The sequence below is a fragment of the Myxine glutinosa genome, chromosome 5, assembly GCF_964187855.1.
Source record: "Myxine glutinosa chromosome 5, kmMyxGlut1.1, whole genome shotgun sequence".
NCBI classification, from domain to species: Eukaryota; Metazoa; Chordata; class Myxini; order Myxiniformes; family Myxinidae; genus Myxine; species Myxine glutinosa.
The window spans coordinates 23,193,493-23,212,674 of NC_136265.1; the positions used below are offsets into that span (position 1 = coordinate 23,193,493).

Consider the following 19,182-nt stretch of genomic DNA (forward strand, 5'->3'; position numbering starts at 1 on the left):
ACTGACAGTCAGCGGTGCGAGATTAGAGAATATCAGCGGTGCGAGATTAGAGAATATCAGCGGTGCGAGATGAGAGAATATCAGCTGTGCGAGATTAGAGACTGTCAGCGGTGCGTGACTGGACTGACAATCAGCGGTGTGAGATTAGAGAATATCAGCGGTGCGAGATTAGAGAATATCAGCTGTGTGAGATTAGAGAATATCAGCTGTGCGAGATTAGAGAATATCAGCGGTGTGAGATTAGAGAATATCAGCGGTGTGAGATTAGAGAATATCAGCGGTGTGAGATTAGAGAATATCAGCGGTGCGAGATTAGAGAATATCAGCGGTGTGAGATTAGAGAATATCAGCGGTGCGAGATTAGAGAATATCAGCTGTGCGAGATTAGAGACTGTCAGCGGTGCGAGATTAGAGAATATCAGCTGTGCGAGATTAGAGACTGTCAGCGGTGCGTGACTGGACTGACAGTCAGCGGTGTGAGATGAGAGAATATCAGCGGTGTGAGATTAGAGAATATCAGCGGTGCGAGATTAGAGAATATCAGCGGTGCGAGATTAGAGAATATCAGCTGTGCGAGATTAGAGACTGTCAGTGGTGCGTGACTGGACTGACAGTCAGCGGTGCGAGATTAGAGAATATCAGCGGTGCGAGATTAGAGAATATCAGCGGTGCGAGATTAGAGAATATCAGCGGTGCGAGATGAGAGAATATCAGCTGTGCGAGATTAGAGACTGTCAGCGGTGCGTGACTGGACTGACAATCAGCGGTGTGAGATTAGAGAATATCAGCTGTGCGAGATTAGAGACTGTCAGCGGTGCGAGACTGGACCGTCAGCTGATTTACTTCAAATTTAAATCGGATTAACATATCAGCAAACTGAATTCAACCACCAACTATTTTTGAGATCAACATAGGCCAAAAAGTCATCAGCTGGGTTTCTAAAATTGTCAATTTTCAGCCGATTAACTTGAAATTTGAAGAGGATTTGCATATCAGGTCACAGAATTCAACCAACAACTATTTGAGATCAAAAGGATGATCTACTGATTGCCATTCTACTTTGCTCTCTTTTGCCAAGTGTCGCTGTCCGAGTGATTTTGAATACGTTTGTTTGTTTTAACTTTACCATCACACCATATTAAATTATTTCTTTACTTATTTGTATAAAAACTTTACCGTCAAGCCACATTTAATTATTTCATAAATGAACAGCATTGTAAATAACCAATCAATACATGTGGCAAAATTACACACCCAGGCCGGGAATCAAACTTCACTTCACTCCCCGCATCATCAGGGAAGATTAGGGAGGTTACCACCAACGTTCGATAGCAAGACGAGGATGGAGGGAAAGTGAAACTGTGCTCCAAGAGACACACCAAGCTGACCCACCAAAGAAGGCAGGATTTTTTTTTTTTTTGTATACATAATCGAGGCTCGTGAAAGAGCCAACATTTATCACACAAACAAATCAAACAGACAAACAAACAAAGTACACAAAAAGGGAGCGGCAGACAAGATGGGGAGAGAAGGGGAAGCACACAAACACAACATCTGAGAGCATGGACATCGGGAAGGTGTGGGAGGGAGAGGGCTCGGGGGGAGGCGGCGTGGGAAGGGGGTGGGGGGTGGGAGAAGTATAAACACAAGGACACCAAGGACTTCCCGGAAAGAAGCCGGCATCCCAAAAAAGTGGACCTGGGGTGAAATTTGCGGGGGCAGAAAAGACCAAGGCCCTGGATTGGGGAAGACAAGCGACGGCGGTGCACAGCCGCCCCAAAGACCCGGAGGGAGGAGTGTGACCGAAGAGAGTGAGGGAGCCGCCCCAGAGGCGGGAGAAAAGAGGAATGAAGGCGAGCAGAGAGCCCCGATCCCGGCAGCCCAACCACAAGAGGGCCGCAGGCAGATCCCGTGCGACCCACAGGAACACCCGGGGGACAGAGCCCAGAGAGAGCAGGAGGAGCAAGGCCGGAGAGGAGTCGGCAGAAGACAGAAAGACCACCAACCTGCCCGCGGCGAGCAAGTGAAAAGCAGGACCAAGAAGGGTGTGAAGACCTCCAATCAGCTTGCATAGCGATCACCATACATTCCTTTCAACCCTTTGGTTGTAGTTCTTGCCCTTTGATCCCAGGACGATTTACAAAACCATGATGTGTACCTGACCACGAATCCCAGCAGGCCACTCCAGTGGTGCTGAATCACCCATCAGGCACTCCCGATCTCCAATAGCGTAATGGGCAGGTGCTCCATCTTGTTGCATGCAGGCAGCATTGACAATTTCCAAACGCTCTAGTTGGGGACAAACCATTCTCGTAACATGGTTAAACTCCTCCGCCAGGCTGACCAGTTTATGTATTGTATCCCACCGATAGGGTGGATCTGGATTAGGGCCTCCAAAATCAAATCAGCTTGTTCTCGTCACCTGCCCAACTCATCCACAACTTTTTGAGATATCATGTTCAGACAAACAGACAGGTTTGAAAAGATAACCTCTGCCCACCTCCAGTAGCGAAATAATGAGACGAGCCCGTTTATTCAACGATGGGGAAGCATTTCCAAAATACTCAGCAAGTAAAAGTGAGATACAAAAAGGAGGAAGTTAAAATCAAAAGTATGTAAAGTAACAAAGATGATTCGCTCAACCTCTTTTGATGTGACTTCCCCCCAAAAAAAATTAATGAAATAAACTTCAAGTGGTTCAAGTAAGAACCATGGTGCGTGGTACGAGTTTGTTAACCTTTCATCACAAATTCTGCTAAAATAGAATTGTTTTTTTTAGCAAATAATCATGTCCTTGACTCCAAACCCAACGAGTATCGAAGAAACACAAGAGATACAAACACCATGACTGGTTTGCAGACAGAGAACAATTGCACACATCGTAAGACACCATATTATAACTGACGTGCTGCAAATTCCGGTTGAAAGAGAATGCCGCCACCCACCCCTGCACCGCACGAGTTCCATTTCATATAAACAAAGCTTCGGATGTCAAATCACGTGATGCAATACGCGTAAGGGCGACGACGCAATGGATGTTCCTTTAAAAATGACACGAAGCGCCCGTCGCAGACTTCACATCAACGAAGCTTGGGAAAGATCGCAATCGGATAAAACAGAACTTGTCGTAAAGTGACAACAGGTAACCAACAAGCTTTGACACATTGGTGTACACATGATGACGTCACCCAGCATTCTTCAGATGGGGGTTGGGGGTGAAGATGGATTTAAAGTTCTCCCTCTGTGGATCTCCGATCTCTTCCATATTTATATCGTCCGAGCTCCAAATCTTCCAGCATGACCTCAGCATGACCTCAGCCTGAGCAGCCGCGGCATCCGCAATGTACACACTCTACAATCTTGCCCTACGGAACGTGGAGTGAGGAGAGAGGCATGGGGGCATGGGGGCATAGTGTAGTCTGTTATACATGAGGACAACCGTGTCGAGTCTATAACTAAAAACTTCTCTAAACATCGGAACGTGACCAATTAGGTTATTCAGGGTCTACGGCAGACGGAAGAGATGTCCCAAAAATAATCAGGTGCACAAGTACAGACGGAGACGAGAGAGAACACAGCGCACGGTTATTAACACAAGATGAACGTGACCATCGACCTCATACAAACTTCCGAACCAATTGTATACTCCGGCACCCAGTTCCATGGGAAAGTGGCGGAGCAGTTTATTTACCTGCAGTCAGCGGGGCATTTTGAGGATAAATCTCCCACATTCCCACCCGCTCGCCTGCACACCTCTCTCTCCCACACCACCGAGCAATACCAACTTCACAGGGTTTATCCGTTCTCTATCCTGAAATGCTGAGCGTTGAGCAAGGAATCGGATGTACCATTTTAAAAATCTTTGGTATGAAGGGTTGGAATCAAACCACCGACCACAAAAACTGAGCAGTTGCTCTACCCACAATGCCACAGTCTGGTACGATTATGATCCCCAAGCTCTTTGAAGAAAAGGGGGAATATTGTATTGGGCTCCGTCTATCATTCCGTCCATCTATCTATCTATCTGTCTGTCTGGCTGTCTGGCCTTCCATCGCACCATCTCCTCCTAAACGGTTCAGGCAGAAATTCACCAAACTTGGTAGATTATGATCACAATATGACATGGACGTGCAAGAACAGTATCATTTTTGGCTCTACCCCTACTTTTGGCTCTGGGTCAAAAGGTCAAATTCAAAAAATACAATTATGGGGCACATCTTTAAATGAGAGTGTGTTTCTGCTATCAACATTGGGGGAAGCATGAAATATGTAACGCTTTATTGGATTTGACCCCCTGGGTTCATGCGCCACGGGGGGTGGGGCCTTAAGGTCACATGGGTCAGAACGGAAAAATGTTCTAATTCAAAATTTGATATTGGGTCATTCCTGGCGGAACGTTTTGCCATCTTTCAAGTTTGCTTTAGGTGGGAAGCATAGGAATTTGTGATGGAGCGCCATGGACTTCGCTCTAGTTAACTCCGCCTTTGGGTGGGAAGCGTGGGGATTTGTGATGGAGCGCCATGGACTTCGCTCTAGTTAACTCTGCCTTTGGGTGGGAAGCGTGGGGATTTGTGATGACGCTCCATAAACTTCGCTCTAGTTAACTCTGCCTTTGGGTGGGAAGCGTGGAAATTTGTTTTGGCGCTCCATAAACTTCGCTCTAGTTAACTCTGCCTTTGGGTGGGAAGCGTGGAAATTTGTTTTGGCGCTCCATAAACTTCGCTCTAGTTAACTCTGCCTTTGGGTGGGAAGCGTGAGGATTTGTGATGGAGCTCCATGGACTTCGTTCTAGTTAACTCTGCCTTTGGGTGGGAAGCGTGAGGATTTGTGATGGAGCTCCATGGACTTCGTTCTAGTTAACTCTGCCTTTGGGTGGGAAGCGTGAGGATTTGTTTTGGCGCTCCATAAACTTCGCTCAAGTTAACCCCGCCACCGAAGGAGGACGGAGGTTATGTTTTCATCCCTATCTGTTCGTCTGTGAGCAGGGTATCTCAAAAGGTTATCGACGGATTCGGACGAAACTTGGCGGACAGATTGGGAATGTGACAAGGACGACATCATTAGATTTTGATGAAGATCCGAATCCAGATACGATAATTTTTTAAGTGATTCTTCACCATTGAGAGGTAGTGCTACAAACAATATCTCAAAAAGAAGGATATCTCAAAACGTTGTGGACAAGTTCTGACAAAAATAGGCGATATGTTGGGTAGGTGACAAGAATCGAATAGATTTCTGTTCAGGTCCAGATGCAGATCGGGCCTATCAGTGGATAGAAAAGAAACCGTTTTGCCTGGCGGAGGTATGTGATCTACCGCGTGGCATTCTAGTTCAGAATGAGTTGGGGGTGGGAGGGAGCCCAATGATAGGCCATATCCAGATCTTCACCAAAATCGAATCAATTTGCCCTTGACACACACAAACAGTGCATCAAATTTCATCTGAATCCGTCCTCATCTTTTTGAGATATCCTGCTCACCAACAGACAGATATACAGACACGGGTGAAAACACAACCTCTGTCCACCTCCTGAGGCAGAGGTAACAAATTTGCCCATACTGTGGCAAAAGCACTCAAAGTAGCAACTACAATACACGCTACAACATCGTATTTACCTGGATTATGAGCAAGCTCGGACAATTTTGTTTATTCCGCCTCTGAGAATAACCAGCGACCCCTCCCCCGACTTCTTAGGCCCCTATCCTCTCCTCTCACTCGAGCGCATCCCTCCCATCGTCATACCTCCTCCAGTTTGTTCTTTGGTACGCGGCAGATACAGTTGGTTCCGAAGTTTGTATCTCGAGTCTGGATGCAGCGCAAGCAGCAGAGATTTTCATAACCCTGCTTCTTCCACTTGGCAATGAGGTTGGGATCTGCGTAGCCCTCGCGGACGCAGTAGTCGTACAGTTCTGCGAAAGGAAGCGAGCGGCGGAACAAAATTCACGAGACTCGTACATCCATCCTTACAAAGTCGACATGGCGAATAAGGCCGTTTAAAATAAAATCAATAAAAATCGAGCAAATCATACCCTAGAGGAGAGTATGAAAAACCCACTGGGTAGTCACCTCGACTGATTGCATGCCGTTTGTAGAACAAGTCGAAGATGTAGCGTGAACGTTGGTGGTGCAACCTGAAGATCGGCCACAGGGATTCCACGCGACGCTTGCCCTCATGCGGTTCGGCTTCAGCTACGAGAAAACACACACGGTTTGCGCACCCACTCGTTCAGGTCACACCGAAGCCACATCACCGGAAAGGGGAAGTCACGCCGGGTCGTGGGAGTGCAGGTGTACCCGTTTGCAAGAAGCAATCGGGTGCAATATCACCAGCAGCTGAAAGGAACATTTTGGTGTTTACAAAATACTCTTTCCGAACATTTAGATGATTTTTTTTTAAGTCCTTCACGAGATAGCTGGCCAGGCCTGACGTTCATCAGGAAATCACAATAGCGTCAGGAAATTCTCCCAGGGCCGGGAAGAACGAGTGACCGGCTGGAAACTACGGTACATAGGAAAGCACCATCGTCCTTCATGGTGGGAAGCATGAGGGTACTTTGGAATCCTTAGTGACGACGTTGATCTCTTTTTGGGCTGGTAGGATGGCTTACAGGTGTGGACACTCACCTGCAAGCAAGTCTGGTGATGGCTTAACGGTTAAGGTGGCTGGCTTGAGATCTTCGGGTCCTGAGTTTGGGTCCATGTCATGCCGTTGAATAAACACCAGGTGGGTTGACTCAGCATCCTTCCGAGGTTGCAAAATGAGTACCAGATTACTGGTTATGGAGAGGTGAGGAATCTCGAAACAAAATGCAGTGACAACTCGGTCTTCATGCTTAACCTCATCTAACAATAAATTTAATTGATGGATCCTCCAGTGCTACGGCTCTGGGGCTGGATGGATGGATGGATGGAGTGGTGGATGGATGGATGAAGTGGTAGATGGATGGATGGATGGAGAGGTTGATGGATAGATGGAGAGGTAGATGGATGTATGGAGTGATGGATGGATGATGTATGGAGAGGTGGATGGATGTATGGAGTGGTGGATGGATGGATGGAGTGGTGGATGGATGGATGTATGGAGAGGTGGATGGATGGATGGAGTGGTAGATGGATGGATGGATGGAGAGGTTGATGGATGGATGGAGTGGTAGATGGATGGATGGATGGAGAGGTTGATGGATAGATGGAGAGGTAGATGGATGTATGGAGTGATGGATGGATGATGTATGGAGAGGTGGATGGATGTATGGAGTGGTGGATGTATGTATGGAGTGGTGGATGGATGTATGGAGAGGTGGATGGATGTATGGAGAGGTGGATGGACGTATGGAGAGGTGGATGGACGTATGGAGAGGTGGATGGACGTACGGAGAGGTGGATGGACGTATGGAGACTGGAGAGGTGGATGGACGTACGATTACTGTCAGCCATCCTCGGTGGATGGACGTATGGAGAGGTGGATGGATGTATGGAGAGGTGTATGGACATATGGAGAGGTGGATGGACGTATGGAGAGGTGGATAGACGTATGGAGAGGTGGATGGATGTATGGAGAGGTGGATGGATGTATGGAGTGGTGGATGGATGGATGGATGGATGGAGAGGTGGATGGATGGATGATGTGGATGGATGGATGCAGGTAGGGGTGGATGTATGTATGGAGAGGTGGATGTATGTATGGAGAGGTGGATGTATGTATGGAGAGGTGGATGTATGTATGGAGAGGTGGATGTATGTATGGAGAGGTGCATGGATGTATGGAGAAGTGGATGGATGTATGGAGAAGTGGATGGATGTATGGAGAGGTGGATGGATGGATGGAGAAGTGGATGTATGTATGGAGATGTGGATGGATATATGGAGGTGGATGGTTGGATGGATGTATGGAGAGGTGGATGAAAGGAGAGGTGGATGTATGTATGGACAGCTGGATGGATGGATGTATGGAGAGCTGGATGGATGGATGGATATATGAAGGATATATGGATGGTAGATTGAGAAATAGATATATAGATGGATTACGATTAGCCTTTGCTCCGACGAATGCCATTAGTATTAGTAATGGAGGACCCCGTTTACGTCACTGGCTAATTCCTGAATAACGGATTGAAGACAATTTTATTCGTTGTGGAGGAGAAACCGAGTCAGGAAATCAATGTTTTAAACTCATAAACGACAAATCTATGATGAACACAAGACGAAGCTTCGAATCCCAAACCAATGTGAATGTACACGACCTCATGTCATGGGGACCACATTGTGATTGTAACTGCACCGGAATGTGTTATCATCATAATACAAAATTGATTTCAATGTTATAATCATTGTATGTTCATAATACATTAATACATTGTAGTTTGTACTAACGACTGAGCCTGAGCGAACTCACCCTCCCGCATTTTTTGTTCCAGTTCGTCTAATGTGGGCTCGATGAGCTCCCAACCATCGGGCGGAGGTCTCTTACTGCGTTTCACCTTGGGCATCGTAACTACAACCAATTATTACAACAACTACTGCACTCTTCCGCTCGTACAATACACCACCAAATATCCAGTGCGCGCGCGTTGCCCGCGACCTTTGACCCCCGAGGAAGAATAAATAAATAAAACCTGGAGAAAACCGAACAACGACGAGAATATTAATTGTTTTCCCGCGACAACTATAATAACTATTACTACAATTTAATAGTTAGTTGATTATTTTTAAAAAAAACGTTTGGCGTCCACGGATTTTGCCCTGAGGTAAATAGAGATAATAACGAGAAATACGAACGATCGTCAAATATCACTTCGATTGGGCATTCCGATTACATTTACTGTGCGTTTTGTAAAAAAAAAATCATCGATCGATTTTCCAAAAAAATCGTCTCTTCCCCTCGACCTCTCACCTCCCTTTCTCCGCTGCTGCGTCGTCGGCGAGGCCTGGGTCGTGTGGCGGAGATTGATCTCACATTCGCTCGATAATCCATCCCTGCGTGAGCATGCCTCGTGGAAGTAGGTTTCCTTTCCATGAATTAACCGGGATTTGGTGGTTTTGTTGAAATGGTTTTTAAAATCAACCTGTCAGACCGTCTTACTCTTAAATTAACTAGGCCGCTAGGCTAGGTTAGGCTCTGGGTTGGGTTGGGCTAGGCTAGGCTCGCATCTAGGAAAGGTTTGGGGCTGGGCTAGGCTCGGGGCTAGGTTAGGCTCTGGGCTGGACTAGGCTCGGCTCGCATCTAGGAAAGGTTCGGGGATAGGCGAGGTTTACGGCTAGGTTAGGCTCTGGGCTGGACTAGGCTCGGGGGTAGGCTTGGCTCGCATCTCGGAAAGGTTCGGGGATAGGCTAGGCTCGGAACGAGGTTAGGCTCTGGGCTGGACTAGGCTCGGAGCTCGGCTTGGCTCGCATCTCGGAAAGGTTCGGGGATAGGCTAGGCTCGGGACGAGGTTAGGCTCTGGGCTGGGCTAGGCTTGGCTCGCATCGAGGAAAGGTTCGGGGATAGGCTAGGCTCGGGGCGAGGTTAGGCTCTGGGCTGGACTAGGCTCGGAGCTAGGCTTGGCTCGCATCTCGGAAAGGTTCAGGGATAGGCTAGGCTCAGGGCGAGGTTAGGCTCTGGGCTGGACTAGGCTCGGCTCGCATCTAGGAAAGGTTCGGGGATAGGCGAGGTTTACGGCTAGGTTAGGCTCTGGGCTGGACTAGGCTCGGGGGTAGGCTTGGAAAGGTTCATCTAGGAAAGGTTTGGGGATAGGCTAGGCTCAGGGCTAGGTTAGGCTCTGGGCTGGGCTAGGCTCGGGGCTAGGTTAGGCTCTGGGCTGGGCTAGGCTCGGGGCTGGGCTAGGCTCACATCTAGGAAAGGTTCGGGGATAGGCTAGGTTTAGGGCTAGGTTAGGCTCTGGGCTGGACTAGGCTCGGAGCTAGGCTTGGCTCGCATCTCGGAAAGGTTCGGGGATAGGCTAGGCTCGGGACGAGGTTAGGCTCTGGGCTGGGCTAGGCTTGGCTCGCATCTAGGAAAGGTTCGGGGATAGGCTAGGCTCGGGGCGAGGTTAGGCTCTGGGCTGGACTAGGCTCGGAGCTAGGCTTGGCTCGCATCTCGGAAAGGTTCGGGGATAGGATAGGATAGGATAGGCTAGGCTCGGGGCGAGGTTAGGCTCTGGGCTGGACTAGGCTCGGAGCTAGGCTTGGCTCGCATCTCGGAAAGGTTCAGGGATAGGCTAGGCTCAGGGCGAGGTTAGGCTCTGGGCTGGACTAGGCTCGGCTCGCATCTAGGAAAGGTTCGGGGATAGGCTAGGTTTAGGGCTAGGTTAGGCTCTGGGCTGGACTAGGCTCGGAGCTAGGCTTGGCTCGCATCTCGGAAAGGTTCGGGGATAGGCTAGGCTCGGGACGAGGTCAGGCTCTGGGCTGGACTAGGCTCGGAGCTAGGCTTGGCTCGCATCTCGGAAAGGTTCAGGGATAGGCTAGGCTCAGGGCGAGGTTAGGCTCTGGGCTGGACTAGGCTCGGCTCGCATCTAGGAAAGGTTCGGGGATAGGCGAGGTTTACGGCTAGGTTAGGCTCTGGGCTGGACTAGGCTCGGGGGTAGGCTTGGAAAGGTTCATCTAGGAAAGGTTTGGGGATAGGCTAGGCTCAGGGCTAGGTTAGGCTCTGGGCTGGGCTAGGCTCGGGGCTAGGTTAGGCTCTGGGCTGGGCTGGGCTAGGCTCGGGGCTGGGCTTGGCTCACATCTAGGAAAGGTTCGGGGCTGTGCTGTGCTGGGCTCGGCTCGGGGCTAGGCTTGAGGCCGCGTTACTCTGACAAGTGTTGCATACATGCTTATATGCATGTATATGGAATGTATTTAGACACCTATATATCTGTATTTATTATCAATATTCCATTGCATTTGCAAACTCATAATGGTATTTTAAATGTCAAGAACGTCAGTGTGTACACCGCCATTTTCACAACACAGTTTAATGTGTCTCCATGTTCTTTTTGTTTTTGAATGAAACACTTTTTTGTTTTGAGAGATAGTTTAAAATGCATTCCGTACACCCTGCTTCAGGTCATCTGTTGTGTGATAGCGGGTCTTTGACACGTATACATATATGGGGTAACGCGACTTATGACGCACCTTGTTCAGTTAGATTTGGTCATTACCTTCGCATGACGGAAAAATGCACCTTCACAGGCTTCTTGGTGCAACCTTAAGGCCAACAGAAGCTTGGGAATGATAACATGAGCTTTCAGCCATCTTGGTGTTGATACACTTCCTTGGTTACTCAAGTCCCTTGTGAGACCTGTGCTTGAATATGGTTATTTGGCATGGCCCAATAGCCTGGTGTTGGCTTAATCTCTTATGGTCCTGAGGTTGAGCCCCTGTCGTGCCGTTAACATAACACCAGGTAGGTTTACTCAGTCTTTCATTCTTCAGAGGTCGACAAAATGAGTACCAGCTTGGCTGGGAAGAAATATCCATTTGGGTATCCTGCATTGGAGTGGCGACCTGTCCAGGATTGTGCCTTTAATATATATATTTTTTAGATCATTACTAAAATGCAGGTAGATCAGGTTGTACTTGTTATTCGTCATGGGCTGCTACTCCCCAACATGTCGTATCAATTTTGCAAAGAACTGTAGGGTGCTTCATGACCACCAAAAACATCCCTGGATAGCCTGTGAGGAAGCTTCCTTTCCCCATCATGGTCGAGAAGTTTCCTCTACCTCTGGGGGCCGGTGAACCACATGCTTGGATCCCTGGAGGGAAGTGTGGGTTGGCACAGCCTCTGGAAGCTGGTTCCGTATACAACAACAACAACAACAACAGGCATTTTAAGGCCATTTTCCCTGCAAGAGCGGGGGTTAGCCTTGTGGGCCCCATGACAATCTTCTCCATCTTGCCCTATTTTCTGCATCTCTCCTTGTTAACCCCCTTGCCCGCATTTCTTCTTCGACCATCTTTAGCCAAGTCTTTCTCGGTCTTCCCCGTCCTCTACTTCCTTCCACATTCATTTCCATCACTCTTCTCAACCAGTCACTTTCATCCTTCCTCAACACATGACCAAACCACCTCAACCTGTTTCTCTTCACAGCATCAATCACAGGCTCTATTCCCATCATCTTTCGCAATTCATCATTTGTCTTCCTCTTTCTCAACGATACTCCCCACATCCACCGAACCATTCGCATTTCCACCCTTTCCAGCCTTCGTTGCTGCTCTACGTTCATTACCCATGTCTCGCTCCCATAAATCATAACACTTCTCACACATGCAGCACACACCTTTCCCTTCAGCTTCAACGACACTCCCCTCCTCGTCAGCACGCGACTCATTTCCCGCAACGTCTTCCATGCACATCTCACTCGAGCAACCGTTGCCGAGTCTGATCCACCTTCTCCATTCAGCATGTCTCCAAGGTAACAAAATGTTTTCACACCTTCCAGCTTCATGCCATCTCCAAGATCCAACTCAACATTTCCTCCATCTGCAGCTCCCTCTGTGCACACCTTACATTTGAATGTAGCTGCCACACTGGTTAATGACCCTATCAGACCACTACATTTTTGATGAACCCACTCAGCGCACATTGGACATTGAATGGAATTCACTCCGACACCCTTCCTGCACACAGCACACGGCCACTTCCCAGTTCTTTCCACCTCACCACATGCTTTACCACTTGCCATCACCTTCGTCTTTCCGATATTCACCTTCAGACCTTTTGTCTCCATACATTCCTTCCACTTGTTCATCTTCTCCTTCAGTCCATCCATACTTTCTGCAATCAACACCAGATCATCTGCATACAGCAACTCCCACGGTAAACCCTTCTTTACGCTCCGAGCCAGCACCTCCATGACAGCTACAAATAGTAGTGGACTTAGTACCGACCCCTGATGCACTCCCACCTTCACCTCAAACTCACCACTGTTCCCGTCCTTCGTCCTTACAGCTGTGCGCGCTCTTTTGTACATTGCCATCACTACTCTGATCAACCATTCCTCCACTCCTAATTTCCTCAATGCCCATGTCACTACTTCACGTAGAACCCTATCGAATGCTTTCTCCAGATCAACAAACCCAAGAAACAACTTCTTCCTCTTCTCCATAGCTGGTTCCGTGTGTCAACGCAAATCACAAACCGCTGACTGTCGCAGAACCCGACTCGTACGAACGGGCCTTCGAGGACCACAGTGAGAGTCCTAGTTGATGCCATCGATGTCTATCTACCGATATCTACAAATCATTTGCTCAGAACACGAAATAAAAAACAAACAAACAAGGTTTGGGTTGTCACTTTTATTTATTTATTTTACAACAAAAGATAACTCATTTAAGAGGTTGTAACTGCCGTTATCAAGGAAGTTATTACATGGGGTGAGTTTGTGATGGGGACGGGTGGAGGCCTGTTCGTTATATTTGGCATTTCAAAATTGGTTTCCATCTTTGTTTGAACAACTTTGTTGTCTTTTGCCCGTTGGTTATTTCATTTTGATGGAGGGGAGTGTGGGAGTTATCAAGGTGTCCTTTTGATCTCGCTATCAATGTTTCTACGAGAGGAATTCGGTGCTCACGTGTGCCATGTGTTTCTTGTTTATTGGCCAGCAGGCAAGAAGGGAAGTCACAAGGGTCGTGCGAAGCAGTTTACCGACCCGGAAGAGCTGAAAGCACAGATGGCAGCAGATAAAGCCAAGGTGATCTGGTCTTTCTCCTTTAGAATTTATTCAATGTACGTAATATGTCAAATTAATCCGTATTCCCTGTGGTTTGGCATTAGATGTCAGCCATTTGTTGCCTCAACGTCACTTATATCGTTATCCATCACCTAAGTTTCATTTGATATTTGCCCACATTTTAAAATTATCGGCGTATGTGAGTACGACAGCCTTGCGGTATACACGCTCGCCTCTGAGTAGCTGAGTCGTCTAGCCGGGTTGTAATCCCGACCTGGCTATAAACCGTCGTCCTGGTGTTTCACGGGCACGGCATAAGTCTGGTGTTGGCTTAACGGTTAACGTGGCTGGCTGAAGATCTTCGGGTCTTGAGTTTGAGCCCCTGTCGTACAGTTGAAATAACACCAGGTGGGTTGACTCGGCCTGTCATACTTCTGTGGTCCGCAAAACTTCCAGCTTACTGGTACCAGGGGCACTGCATCAGTGGCACAGCTGCGCTTTCAGAAATGATGCAGCTAAGCAGCCACACGCTGCATATGAACAAACAGGCAGGGCGGGCGATCAATGTGTGTGCCGTCCGATCGGATGGATGTTAAATTGGCGTCCCGTCTGCCGGCTTTAGTTGGTGGAAGTTAAAAATCGCACGGTGTATTTTGGGAAGAGTAGGGAAGCTATCAGTGGTGCCCTGAACAAATTACAAATTCCTGTCTTAACCACCAGTGTGAAGGTGATGGTAAACCACCTCGTGTGGACCAGGCCCGTCCAGGACGGATAAAACCGTCCAGTGTGGCCAAACCGTGTTGAAATCAATCTGCCTGTTTCTCGTCGTATTCTTCCAAAAAAAATTGGATTATTTTTCCTCATAAAGATGTTTGATATTCAAAATCTCATGTGATTTGGGGAATGAACTTGAAGCAGTACATTTTGATTCAGTAATCGTACGTGAGGATTGCGTTGCCGAGTATCTCACCGGTGTGGCCTATTCGCAGAACTCGGATGAGGAAGCTGGCGGCGGTGCGAACCAGCAGGACTCCCACTCCGACTCGGAGGGTAGTGGAGACGAAGTGGAGGTAAGGCTGCTTACACCTTTCTCGCTCGGCAATAAAACTTTACAAATCCTCCCCTCGGTTTGTTCGGCCGCACACTACTCATTAAGGTTATTCCTCTGGATAAGCTTTTGGAGGCTCCACCATGGAGTCTCGCTATCCACTGAGGGCCGGTGCCCCAGCTGTCTGCATTGCTCCTTTGTACGTTATTGAATGCCAGGCCTGGATCATCCTTGAAGTCTCTCGTAACACTGGTCTCTTCTTTGCCATCCCTACCTGTACCTCAACATTTCTAACATTCCAATGTTGTCCGGCCTTCACAACCACCTCTCCTCTTCTTTAGCTTACTTCCTCTTGGACCCAGTCTCATTCCGCTGCATTTGATCATCGTCTAATTTCTCATCTGCTCCATTACCTTTTAAAGCTGCTTTCGTTGACGTATTTTTTTTCTTTTTATTTACCTGGCGCAGTTAAAGATGATGCTCGTGTGTGTTCGTTTAGCCAAAGCATAAAGGCGTGGAGGGCCTGATAGACATCGAGAACCCAAACCGCCTCGGTCAACGTAGCAAGAAGGTCACCGACCTAGACGTGGACCAGCCTCGGGAACTCTCTCGCAGGGAGAGGTGAGTCTGTCTGTATCTATGAAATCTATAAAATCGCAACAACAATGTTGTGGCTAACAAAGGTGTCCCTGCCGTATTCTAATCTGCCTCGGTTACCTGCTCCTTTTATTTATTTTTCTCCAAAACCGTTTTTTGTCCATGCAGGGAAGAGCTGGAAAAGCAACAGGCGAAAGAACGCTACAGGAAGCTACACATTGCAGGCAAGACGGAGCAGGCGCGCGCAGACCTCGCTCGTCTCGCCATTATCCGCAAGCAGCGCGAGGAGGCCGCAAAGAAACGCGAGGATCAGCAGAAAGGCAATTTTGTTTTTCATCATCTTTCTTCAAGGATTTTTAACATTGTGGTCGTAATGTAACCCTCATTTTATATTTTTATTCCGTCGGTCTATTTGATCACGGTCATTGGTGTTAATGGTCCGACAGGATGGTACAAAGGTAGTGCGCTTGCCTCCTCGCCCTCTCGTCTGGGTTATATTCCCGACTCGGCTATAGGTCAGCGGATCGGGGTTGTGCAGACAGAGCGTTGCATCATGGAGTTGGTGGTGTTACATATCCCATGGTGTCTTTCGGCAAGAGTAGTGGAGTTATCACTGGCACCCAGAACACCAAATTTGTGCCCTGACTACGGCTGGGAAAGCTGTGTTAAGGCAAACCACCCAGTGTTGTCCTCGTACGGTGAGACTACTTTGGTAGTACTGAACCTTCCCTCAAAGATATTACACACAACATCAAGATATGACAAAATGAACATCCAGAACGTAATTTGAACGTTTGTTTGCAGTTGTACTAGTGGATCGCTGCCCAGCATGGCCAAATGCTGAGGACATCATGGTCACCCTTTACGAAAGGGTTCAAATCGAGGTCTTGAGATGTTGCTAAAACAAACTCTTCTTGAACAATGTAGTCTTGACTACTTCTTTTGTATGCTGCACAAGGCTGCGCGGTGGAGTCATTATTTGAGGTTGCGGCCATCCCACCGATCCAGCGCCACCTGTAGGTTAGATCAGGAATTCGTAATCCGTTCATGGTGCCGACGATATCTCACCTACTCTTCGCGAAGGACAACCTGGGATCTTTGTCGTCCACCAATGAATGCTGGCAGATGGGACGCCCGTTTAACGTCAATCCGAGGGATGGCACACATCGATGAATCTCACTTTGTGGGTGAAACACCAGGATGAGAGTTTATAGCTAGGTTTGGGATTCAAAGCCAGGCTAGACATCTTGGAGGTGAGTGTACGTACTGGGCGAGGTACAGGTAGAGGGATAGGCTTCCCCCCACCCCTCTACCTGTACCTTCCCCCCACCCCTCTACCTGTACCTTCCCCCCACCCCTCTACCTGTACCTTCCCCCCACCCCTCTACCTGTACCTTCCCCCCACCCCTCTACCTGTACCTTCCCCCCACCCCTCTACCTGTACCTTCCCCCCACCCCTCTACCTGTACCTTCCCCCCACCCCTCTACCTGTACCTTCCCCCCACCCCTCTACCTGTACCTTCCCCCCACCCCTCTACCTTCCCCCCACCCCTCTACCTTCCCCCCACCCCTCTACCTTCCCCCCACCCCTCTACCTTCCCCCCACCCCTCTACCTTCTCCCCACCCCTCTACCTTCCCCCCACCCCTCTACCTTCCCCCCAACCCTCTACCTTCCCCCCACCCCTCTACCTGTACCTTCCCCCCACCAAACCATCCTACGCACTTGCAGAAAAGGAAAGCAGTAAAAACAAGCAGACCTAACGGTAGGACAAGGCAGCTCTCGGACAGCCTTTCACCCACCTGTTAGCGATGCTGTCAGCCTGTAGTCTGTCAGATACTGTGGCTGTACAAGGACTCTGTGTTTGTCAGTTAAACATGAAATCTTTTTGAAAAGTGAATGCCATGAGTTTGTGTTTTAAACTTTGAATTGCTGTTCGTGTCTTCTTGCTTTACCGACTGGTTACTAACCCCCTCTCCCCCACCCCTTTACCTGTACCTTCCCCCCACCCCTCTACCTGTACCTTCCCCCCACCCCTCTACCTGTACCTTCCCCCCACCCCTCTACCTGTACCTTCCCCCCACCCCTCTACCTGTACCTTCCCCCCACCCCTCTACCTGTACCTTCCCCCCACCCCTCTACCTGTACCTTCCCCCCACCCCTCTACCTGTACCTTCCCCCCACCCCTCTACCTGTACCTTCCCCCCACCCCTCTACCTGTACCTTCCCCCCACCCCTCTACCTGTACCTTCCCCCCACCCCTCTACCTGTACCTTCCCCCCACCCCTCTACCTGTACCTTCCCCCCACCCCTCTACCTGTACCTTCCCCCCACCCCTCTACCTGTACCTTCCCCCCACCCCTCTACCTGTACCTTCCCCCCACCCCTCTACCTGTACCTTCCCCCCACCCCTCTACCTTCCCCCCACCCCTCTACCTTCCCCCCACCCCTCTACCTTCCCCCCACCCCTCTACCTTCCCCCCACCCCTCTACCTTCTCCCCACCCCTCTACCTTCCCCCCACCCCTCTACCTTCCCCCCAACCCTCTACCTTCCCCCCACCCCTCTACCTGTACCTTCCCCCCACCAAACCATCCTACGCACTTGCAGAAAAGGAAAGCAGTAAAAACAAGCAGACCTAACGGTAGGACAAGGCAGCTCTCGGACAGCCTTTCACCCACCTGTTAGCGATGAAACCTCGGCCTGGCTGCCGGCTGCAGAGGGTGCCTTCTCTTACCGAGTCCACTTCCCAAGTGCTTCGCCGGTCCCCCTCCCGTGGCTGTAATTAAGCTTGTACCACCGCATGTCACTTTGGCCAAGCCGTCATGGGCCGCACCTGTGTGCTGTTTAATAAAGCTGTTTTGTAACCATTAAAACTGACGTTGATACCCACAATGCATAGCGGATGTTATTGATGCAGGCACAGCCATACTATTTTATTTTTATTCTTCCCCGTCCGACCGCCACTTCCTCCGAACACCGAGGTCTTCGCTACAGCTCGGTGGCTGCGCTTGCATTTGTAATAAGGGCGAGGACTTACCTGATCCCCCTTCAAACTTTTAAAGCAGCTTTTACCGTTTGGACGTTGCAAACGAGCGACTGGTTCATTAAGCCTCCGACTGTGTATCTCAACCAAAATGGTGGCCTGACCACCGTGTGGCGCGGTTTACGGCTCGAGCTCTGCATCTTCCCCCAATCATACAACAGCCTCCCATATCGACTACGACGAGCGGTCGTATTCAAATCTTTTCATGCACGACACGTTTTTCTGGTGGTTTTGTTGCGGCTCGGAAGAACAAAAGTGCTTTCTTTCTTTCTGAGACCTGTTGTTTTCATCGTCCTGTCCCACAACCTACCGGCCTGCCGCCTCCCTGTTCAACATCGTTTTATTCAGCGGACACGTTGCCTCGACACCCGTCGCTGGTATGAATGGATAATGAAATGGTACGCAGCTGTGTGGTGGTTTTGGTGAAAGTAAATGGGCAATAAAAGTTCCAAAAAGGGCGAAAGCCTCTTGTTCTCGTTCATACATTATTGAGCCATCCTGAAGGAGCTCTTTCACATTTGGATTGGCCACATGGGCTGGGACGTTTACTCATCATACTGCAATGGAGCTGTGGCGTGTGTGTGTGTATCATCTATATCCGAGCTAGATAGCCACCATGTATTATATGAACATAAAAAGTATGCAAGTTTTTGCTTCATATGCGTAGCCCAAATTATTTGCATTTTGGGAGCGATTAAGGCAGCACTCCGGTGCCTATACACCGCCCAAATAATGGGACCTGTCAGAACGTGTTGCATGCTTGGAGCAAGATCGCCTGTAGGGTGGGTACTCGGCCAGTTTAACCAATATACACATTACCTATGGTATAGATGTAGAGGTGGGACATGGTGAGAAACAGGTTGGG

General features: G+C 49.0%; 3 protein-coding genes across 7 annotated transcripts in view; 1 reads left to right on the forward strand and 2 right to left on the reverse strand.

Moving 5' to 3' along the window:
* SLC29A4 (solute carrier family 29 member 4) overlaps positions 1 to 2,384 on the reverse strand; it is a 30,588-nt gene extending 28,204 nt beyond the window's left edge. For both annotated transcript variants that reach the window (XM_068117624.2, XM_068117623.2), the window contains exon 1: positions 2,159 to 2,384. The gene's annotated coding sequence lies outside the window, so the exon portion shown is untranslated. The remainder of the gene's footprint in view (positions 1 to 2,158) is intronic.
* Positions 2,385 to 2,506: 122 nt separating this feature from the next.
* On the reverse strand, positions 2,507 to 8,614 carry BUD31 (BUD31 spliceosome associated protein). Its single transcript, XM_068117635.2, has 4 exons — positions 8,393 to 8,614; positions 6,067 to 6,189; positions 5,743 to 5,909; positions 2,507 to 3,365 (listed from the first exon to the last, which is right to left on the reverse strand). Exons 1-4 carry the CDS (start codon positions 8,484 to 8,486, stop codon positions 3,315 to 3,317), a joined length of 435 nt encoding a protein of 144 aa, XP_067973736.1. The 5' UTR covers positions 8,487 to 8,614; the 3' UTR covers positions 2,507 to 3,314.
* Positions 8,615 to 8,720: 106 nt separating this feature from the next.
* Positions 8,721 to 18,780, forward strand: PDAP1 (PDGFA associated protein 1). 4 transcript variants are annotated; one of them, XM_068117633.2, is made up of 6 exons: positions 8,721 to 8,996; positions 13,561 to 13,649; positions 14,618 to 14,698; positions 15,176 to 15,297; positions 15,442 to 15,593; positions 17,882 to 18,780. In XM_068117633.2, the coding sequence occupies exons 1-6, from the start codon at positions 8,984 to 8,986 to the stop codon at positions 17,911 to 17,913; spliced, it is 489 nt and encodes a 162-aa protein (XP_067973734.1). In that variant the 5' UTR covers positions 8,721 to 8,983; the 3' UTR covers positions 17,914 to 18,780. The 4 variants fall into 4 exon arrangements, with proteins under 4 accessions (XP_067973734.1, XP_067973735.1, XP_078633833.1 ...); XM_068117634.2 differs by having other exon boundaries at positions 8,744 to 8,996; positions 13,564 to 13,649; XM_078777707.1 differs by lacking the exon at positions 17,882 to 18,780 and adding an exon at positions 17,004 to 17,087 and having other exon boundaries at positions 8,853 to 8,996.
* Positions 18,781 to 19,182: the final 402 nt, after the last annotated feature.

What these genes read in the sequence shown, in the direction of transcription:
- PDAP1 (XM_068117633.2), top strand. An exon ending in GTAGTGGAGACGAAGTGGAG is followed by an intron (nt 14,699 to 15,175) that starts GTAAGGCTGCTT and finishes GTGTTCGTTTAG; the next exon opens with CCAAAGCATAAAGGCGTGGA. An exon ending in ACGCGAGGATCAGCAGAAAG is followed by an intron (nt 15,594 to 17,881) that starts GCAATTTTGTTT and finishes ACGCACTTGCAG; the next exon opens with AAAAGGAAAGCAGTAAAAAC.
- BUD31 (XM_068117635.2), bottom strand. Translation starts at nt 8,486, where the DNA reads ATGCCCAAGGTGAAACGCAGTAAGAGACCTCCGCCCGATGGTTGGGAG. An exon ending in GGAACAAAAAATGCGGGAGG is followed by an intron (nt 6,190 to 8,392) that starts GTGAGTTCGCTC and finishes GTTTTCTCGTAG; the next exon opens with CTGAAGCCGAACCGCATGAG. An exon ending in ACGGCATGCAATCAGTCGAG is followed by an intron (nt 5,910 to 6,066) that starts GTGACTACCCAG and finishes TTCCTTTCGCAG; the next exon opens with AACTGTACGACTACTGCGTC.